At 41.3% G+C, this 8630-nt stretch overlaps 1 protein-coding gene across 1 annotated transcript in view; it reads left to right on the top strand.

Annotated features, from left to right (window-relative positions):
• Window positions 1-2138: 2138 nt before the first annotated feature.
• tmem132e (transmembrane protein 132E) overlaps window positions 2139-8630 on the top strand; it is a 394285-nt gene continuing 387793 nt past the window's right edge. The window contains exon 1 of the mRNA XM_072374892.1: window positions 2139-2482. Coding sequence (XP_072230993.1) covers window positions 2425-2482 — 58 coding nt within the window. The 5' untranslated portion in view covers window positions 2139-2424. The remainder of the gene's footprint in view (window positions 2483-8630) is intronic.

Raw genomic sequence — 8630 nt, 5'->3', positions numbered from 1 at the left:
CACCATTATTTAATTTAGGGAATTTGCTTTTTACAACGTTTTCTTTTCCGTTCTCACCCTGAATGTTAGAAAGTAACTAATCAGGCTTTAAAATTTTGTAAAACTGTTCTAACCTTGTGCCTTCTTACAGCTCAGAACATTATCTACATACTCCCCCGCCAATCTAACTTACCAATGAGAAACCTGAAAGAACTGTGTCTGCTATGTTTTAAAAAAAGGTCTTTAGAGAGCTTCCACCACCAAAAATGTGAAATCCCACAATTGATATTTCGCTTAATATCAAACATTAGTCTTTATATTATAAAGGCATGAACAGAAGACGAGGTGTCTAAAGTAAAGGTCAGTCCAGCTGAGAAACCCAAGAGAAACAGTGACCAAACAGGACAGTTTTCCCTTCTGATGAAGAGGAGGCGATATGGACTCTTATGTGCTTATTTTTTGTCTGTCATGCCGGGTTTGAGCTGTATCAAGCTTACCGTATCTAATGTGGACAAGACCGGAAATTAGCCATATTATTTTGAAAATAAAACTAAAGTTTTAAGCGCCGCTGACCTGATACACGAACTAGAATACATTTTTTAAAATAGACCTGGAAGATATATTTGTGCTGCTAAAACCTAAGCCTATGGCACCTTAATCAGATTGGAATTAGGTTTGATTCCGAGACACTTGGTTGCACGTTAAAATTAGTTTGGATTTCTTGGTAAGCTAAAAGCTTATGACTTTCTTTAATTAATTAATTGATTATTCAATTGAATTACTTTTACATACCTGTTTCAACCTATTCAGACTAACAGGGAAACTGAACGCCTATCTCAGATACCATCAGGAAAAAGGTGGAGTACACCCTGGGTCACCAGTCCATCGCAGGGCCACACGGAGACTAATGACACAAACGCCCATGCACGCTCACACTTGCGTCCTCCAGTCAATTTAGAGCCACCAATCAACCAAACTTACGTGTTTTTGACTTTTTTATTTAATTTTTTTAGACCACCATGCAGTCTTTTTTCTAACTGATGCTTTAATCTGGCTTTAGTAATCTATACAAATATTTACGCTGCAGTCACAAAAGGTTGTGCTTATCGTTCTGATTATTCTTATTGATGCTACTACTAGACATAGAAAATGTATGCCAACTAATTTATTTTTTAACATAAAATAAAAACATTCGCCATGGCCACGCTTACACGCTGTTTTATTTTGAAGGAAATCACCGGATGTGGCTGTGGTATTGTAGATGTGCGAAACACCACGAGCTGCAGCGTTGGAGGTGTTCAGGTGAGCGCGTCCAGTTTTGAGCGGACTTGGACACATGAACCGGAGCTGCTGTGTGAACGCAGCATCTTCGTGAGTTCCGTATCCTGCAGAAACTTCTCTGAAATTCGCGGTCAAGTCGGTTTCTTGGAATTAAAACTGTAAAACGGGGAGTTCGCTGGACTTGGCGGTGTTTCAGACTCTCCGGTGAGCAGCACCTGAGATGCCCCGCTTCTGCTCCTCTATGGTTTAACATCATAAAGTTCAAGGAGACAAGAAACTAGCAGAGTTATCAGGGGTTTTTGGTCTTTTAATGGCAGAGTAATGATTCCCAGCTGACTGTCGCAACGCGCTGCGGTAGGTGAACCACTGGAAGCGTGAGTGGGGGAAACGAATCTTTGTAGTCAAGCCGGACCTTTTGGGGACTGATTCAGCCGTCACTTTCATTGATTATCGCTCAGAATGTATTTCCACTTTCTCGTCTCTGCTGTTGATTCTTAGCGAAAGCCGAGAAGTCAGTGACCGCTGAACCAGAGCTGCGCGGATCCAACGGATGCCTTTTCGCTCCTCTCCGGTGTGTCCAGGATTTGCGCGAGAAATTAATTTTTTCAAAATCTTTGACTGGAGTGTGACAAACCGAACTGACAAATTCTTCAGATATTTCTGACTGATTTAATCTCGTTCTGTTTAGAGAGCGTGCGGGTTTAGCGCGCTTCATCTCTCCACTCATGTCCACTGATTGATCATTTTTGGGCGCATTCATCGGGTTTCGCGCAAGGACGCGGAGCCATTTCTGGAGCAGTGTTTAATCGTTCCAAAGTTACCCCGTTCGAATCAGGATACTTGGAACTTTCTTGTCGTCTGGGGGGACAACACTCCCTATCACTTCTGGCCGGAGAAGACGTGGTTTGGCCGTGCCTTGGTGCTGGCTCTGGGAAGACCTTAGCTGGGTCGTAACATTTTGGAAGACCTCGACAGCGCTTCTCGCGGACTGTCACGCTCTCAGACTCACATACGTGTGCAGATACATATCTCTCTATTGCGCATCATCCAACTTAGAACTGCAACGGCATCGTGTTGAGGCTTATGCCTGCACAGAGATTTATTTTCCTTCGGCTAACTACTGGAACAACTGGGATTTAACGTCCACCCGCTGGGATTTCTACCATGTCAGGTGTACGGGATTTCAGATGGACTCCCTTCATCTGTGTGGCGGCGCTTTCATGTGGTGAGTGACCCCCCCCCCCCCTCTCCTCCTGCCCCCACCCTCCAGTAGGGTTTCAGTATCATAACTGTGTTGCACAGAATGTGATGGTGCTAATCGTGTAACGTGAAACTGCGGAGGAAGCTGCTGCTGTGATTGGTCATCTTGCACGATGACCCCCTACCTATACACACACTCAGACGCAAAAGCCAACATAATGCAGTTATACATTTTAGAGGATTCAGTACAAATGTCTGAGCCTGCATTTAGCTTTTTATTTCCTTTTATGGTAACTCTTTAGTTAAAAATCAAGAATATTAGACGCACTACAGGTTGCCACAAGAATATGGAGTTTGCGCCATATGAGATAACCATCAGCATGACAAAATAATTGGAATGATTACCTTATCTGATATAGATAAACAAGTACCTTTGAATGAACATCCCTCATCACAGGCACACAGAAAAGCAACAATTCAAATAAGGAAATCCAGCAGGCATAGATAAGATTGGAGCTGGAATAGTGATCTACATGCTGCACAGTCTTGAGAACCACTGGCTGACAACATATTATGCAGCTGTCAACTATCTCCTTTTGATTTCCTCTTCTATGTGTGCATAAAGGCCTCTCTTTTAAGTATGAGGGCTCTGAAATGACAGATAAACAAACACACACCCTAGCGTGTCCCACATTGACAGACATATGCTCAGCAAAATGTATGAGATCCATCACCAACATCTCAAAGATGGTTTTCTGACATGTTCTACTGATCTGGACCCTGTCTGCACTCTTAAAAACACTAGTGCCCCATGATATCCCACACCGTTCTTTTAAATGATGCTGCAACACAGTACAGTTTACTGCACTGGGCAAGAAGTGTCATTACAATGCTTGGATTAAGCGCGATGCTGCGAGGCATACTGAGCAGTAACACCTCACAGCACAGTCTGAGTTTATTATTTCTCAGTCGCATTTAAAGAGGTTAACTTGTAGACTCAGAATAAGGGTGACTCCCATAAGTTAGCTGCATGGAGGCAGGGTGCAATTTATCCCCATATTTACTACATAACCACCTTTTGCATCCAACAGTATAAAACACTTAGCACAATATTTCCTCTCCTACTTATTATAATTTTTTTTTGTTTTTTTTACTTAGCCTTGCCTCAATTCCATTACCGTACAAAAGAAACTCCTACGTGTGCACTAAAGCATATACTTTCCTTGATGGCTTCACCAGGGCTGTGAAGCTTGCGTGCGGTATGTTGCAATAATCTGCCTACACAAATCCCTCTAACGCCTGTGGTCAGCTTTGGTAAGCACAGGGAGACCCACCTTCCCAGACAGTGGAGGTGATGCTGTCAAATGGAAACGCAGTCACAGATTTGGAGCATGGCTGGATGACTCTGAGAATGTCTTGGCCCTCGGGGACCTCAAGTTTCTCACTCACTCATGCACAGCTGTTGCTCCACCCACCCTGTCACTTATAGCCTTTCTCCACCTCTGTCACACTCATTTGCTAAGTAAACTATTTGCAAGAGCACCTCAAGAGAAGTACAGTGGACATGCTGAGTGAAGAGCAGAACAGACAGATCCCCAGGTGTGAAAAAGAAATACTACTGACTTTATGACTGCTCTGGGGAAAATATACACAATACTGGTCCCTTCATTCCTCATTCTTTTAAACTTAAATTTATATGTACAGTATTTGCTGACATTTAATGTTTCAAAGGAGCAAAATATGAACTTTTTTTTTCTTTTGAGCTGATCTATTAAAAGTCTCACAGGGATTTGTTATGGAGATGGCATTGTGTCGTTGCTCTGCAGAGGGAATGTCAATTATTTGTGCTCACCATTCCTATCCACATGAAGGACGGAGGTTAGGTGCAGAGCAGCATTCTTAGAGCTGAAAGGAATGAAGAGTTTTTGCTCACTTTAGCTTGGAATGCATGCAGATAAGCACATTTCAAATGAGGGTTTTTGGTTTGTCTGCATGATGTTATGTTGATTTAAGTTAGAATTAAGATCTAATCGTGGGTTGAGTGTTGTTTTGATGATGCAAACTCTTGGAGGATTTGGGTGGGAGAATAATTTCTTTTGACAACTGCTGGAAACTTTTTTTGTTAAAAATGTGAATGTCATTCAGCTGGACTATGTGTGATGGGATCGAAGTTCATATTGTGGCTCCCTCATAGTTTCCTTAAAACCCGTAAACAGTGTAGTGGGTTGCAGATATACAGATATATGTATATGAATGTAGCTATCTTGTCAGTGAAGGCATTTTTACAAACTTTTAGAAAGATCCTGCTGTAGGTGATTGTGCTGAATAGCAGGCAGTCAGATGACACTGAACACCCACGGTTGACTCTCTATTATTTGTGGCAGCCTCATTTGGGGGGCAGGCTACCCGGTGAGTCCGCTGAATCATTTCTGTTGTTAATAAAGACAACTGCTTTGCATAAAGTAAACAAACCTAAACTGCAGCCCCCTCTGCTCAGTCGCAGTGCAAACTACTTTTAGTGATCTGAAGTACTTACAGAATAAAATGATTTGACTCAAACAGGTTACTAACATTTGAAGTTTACCTTCTTTTGATGTTTGATGAAACAGTGACAGCCCTACACATTTCAGATTTGGTTGTTGAGAATACATTTGAAAAAATAAATCTATCTGATATGATGTTGTCTCGATGAGACATCCTTTCCACCCACATGCATGCAAAATAATCTGATTAATGCATTTTGGGTCAGCACACTTGAAACAAAAAACATCCCTGCTGCTGTTTTGGTCAAATTAATGCACTTACATGAAATTAAACATTAACCTTCAGGCAGTGAAGCAGAGAATGTTTATTAGGGCTGTAAGTAATGATTAGTTTCATTAGAGATAATTGTGTTTATTTCTTTCCTGATGCATCTAATTTATGAAATATTAAGCAACAAATTCTATTCTTCAAGCTCATACTGTAGCCTCCAGTTTGATATTTTTGTACATCCAAAAGTCCAGAAAAGATAGACAGTTAACTGGTGAAGCAAAAAAACAAATCTTCCTATTGCGAGAATGACTGGAAACATCAATGGTCTATCACCACTCTGTATGTAAAATGATTCTGTTTGGTTTAACACTCCTGATTGAACTACAAACTGGATGACAGCCATTGAGACTATATTGTGGTTAATTTAGGTAAATGGACTGAAGGGATTATGTCTAACTGTAGCATTGAACTAGGTGTAGTGACTGATGTAGTGACTAAGCACCGCTGACTGCTCAGGGCTACGTCTGCAGTCAGCTGCACGTGTGATCTGAGGAGCAGTGTTTGCCCAGTCATGACTTGGATGTAGCTGGAAGCCTTCCCAGCACCAGCCTATCTCTAAGAGTATACACTGGACAAAGCGTCAGTGTGACACACCATCTCTCATGTTCAAGTCTAATTCATTTACATGTGGTGAAATGAAGTCTTTTCTGCGTTGCTGTGTGTGGTGGTTTTCTATTTCCCCTTCCTCTGTATAAAATAAACCACAGCTCTGTGGGTTGTAGTAACCTGGCTGCATGTTTGTATTCATCAATGCCTTCTGACTGCAAATGAGCCAGCGTTGCTATTTAGTTATTCTGTCTTAACAGCATCGATGTCAAGATGCTGAATTGCTGGTTGTGCACCTTCCACTTCTGTTTCTGTTTGCACACATGCGTTTACATGCACACTGTTTTTATATTTAGCCATCACCTCTCTGTTGCCAGCCACCATCAGAAAAAGCTAAACCCTTGAAGAATATGTCCAAATGCTGTGTCTAATTTCTTTTAAGAATTTGATTTTGATGACAGATGGACTCTCAGGGCAGAGATGCAAATGGCAGTAAGACAAAGAAGCTGGCTCCTTGTTTTACTTGCAATTTTGTCCTGTAATTACAGTCACACATTTTCCAGGTGGGCCCATCATTCAGTTGTTATTGATTATCGTAAGAAGACAAAACTAGACCAAAAACTGTCTGAAATGTTGAAGCCCACCTAAGCTTGAATCCTCTCGACAATCTGAGCTGTTTAATTGCTGCAGGTTCTCTCTTCTGAGGCATTGTGGCTCTGGAGTGGCTGTTGGGTAGTGAATTCCAAGGATGTCATCCTTTATCAGCAGTGAAAGGAATCTTTTGTGAAGCACCAATTGCTAAAGATGTAGCGTGATGGGCAAGACCTCTACAATGGGCTGTAGGGCTTCTTGAGAGTTGCCTGAATTAGTGCACATTTGTTTGCAATGCATTACCTCTTTTCGTGGCAGAGCTTTCAGTCAGTGGTTTCATGCTTGAAATCCTGAAAGCAGGCATCTTCTTTTTTTTTTTCTTGTTGCCAGGGGTGAATGCCTCAGTAACCGTCAGTTTACTGTGTTGAACATACCTCCAAACATCACTTTTCCAAATGTGAGGATGCATAATAAGTTTTAATGTTAAATAAAATGTTTTATAAAGGGATTTTGAAAAGATTGCTTTTGTAGATTTATTTGTGAAACGATAGTCTATGCAGTTTCATCTTACAAAAGGAGAGTGGTGTTGAAAGGTGGAGCCTGTCAGTAAGCAGTTTTGCTCTTTCTCAGGTTTATGTGTGTACAAGAAAAGTAAGAAGTGGCAGAGACCGACAAACTCATGGTAGCGGTCAGTTACTGAAGATGGGGAGATTGGCGCACAGACAAGTGATGAGGCTGGTACAGACTATGTAGCTCTCCAATTGTCCCTCTCAATGGAGCCTTTTCAGATGCCTAATGGAGTAGGATGTGCATTTTCTAGCTAAGAAGAGCATCAATTGGACATGGACTTACTTTTACTCCATAAAAAGTGCTCAAGTTTACATGACAGAGCCTCTTTGTACAAATACTATCCAACCCAAAATCCATTCAGCACACCCCACACTATCTAAGCTTCTCATTTTCAGCGTTCCACTTTGTAGACGGTCCTTGTGTACTTGTCTCACAGTTGGATGCTCACAGTTTGTGTTTCAACAATCTTTTGCTTCTGAGTGATCAGTCACTCAAGAAAAGTGATTGATGGGAAATTCAAACACCTGTTTGGGAATATCTTTCACTTTGTTGCAGGTTAGGCTTAGATTAGGTTTATGCATGGTTCTCCCCATGTCAGTGTCACTGTGAGCAGGACGTAAACCATTATATGGCTCATAATCGAATATATGAGACTGATCAACCGGGTACTGGTTTTGACCAATCAAACTTAAAACCACTCAGTACAGGTTGATTTTTACTTGTGCATTTCTGTCTGAGCAATATATCTTGTGTAGTTAAGCTGCACATCAGCCACACAACTCTGTCGTGGATGTTTTTTATTTGAACAGTTTCCCAGTCCGTAATGAACCCCATCTGCTTATCCTCCATAAAGCATTGTGTCAGACGCTGTTCTTTTGTTGTTCATTCGGTTTTTCTCTGGAAATACTTGAAAGAAATAATCCACCACCTGCTTGGCTTTCACTGCCTTGCGTGCAGTGACGTCGGACAAGATAATTAGACAGCACAGGCTAATTATTCATTTGAAATGGCAGGTGATCACTGTGATGTTGTATTGTGCAGACGCAGCAGACGCAGAGACACATCGAGTTTGATGAAAGTTATTTTCACTTTGCAACTTTATTTTTCAAAAGTTTCTAAACTCTCTGGTTTGAAGTGTTGTTTTTAAATCTGCTTTTCTACACCAGATAATTTACCCATGACATTTACATAGAATGTTTTCAGAATGGCAAAGAAACGACTGGTTTACTAAGGGACTGAAGGGGATAAGAACACTTTTGGATTTCATGGACATTTACCAAATCTGTTTGTAATCTAAAAAGTTGTGAAAGTATCCCATATAATGCACATTTGGCCTAATCTGGGCTACTTTTGGCATTTATGTCTCAGTTATGGTGTTTGCAAGTGTTACGTGTGCCAGACATGGCTTAAAGCCCTTAAGCTGGCTTTTGACATGGGTTAGGGAAAGTGTTATGAAGGCCGAAAAAAAAAATGCAGATTTGGACCATTTAATGTGGAAACATGGCTGAGTTCAGGGAGCCAAACTGGGTTTGACTCAATGCTGTCATTCAAGGTTAAACACAGGCCTGAAGGAAAAGACAAGCACCATATTTGGGCCTGGAAAGCAGTGTGTTGTCTTTTTTATTAGACAATCCCATCCTTGGTTTGAA

The sequence above is a fragment of the Leuresthes tenuis genome, unplaced genomic scaffold (genome assembly GCF_036924035.1).
Source record: "Leuresthes tenuis unplaced genomic scaffold, fLeuTen1.0.hap1 SCAF_21, whole genome shotgun sequence".
Lineage (NCBI taxonomy): Eukaryota > Metazoa > Chordata > Actinopteri > Atheriniformes > Atherinopsidae > Leuresthes > Leuresthes tenuis.
This window is presented reverse-complemented; position numbering and strand designations above follow the sequence as displayed.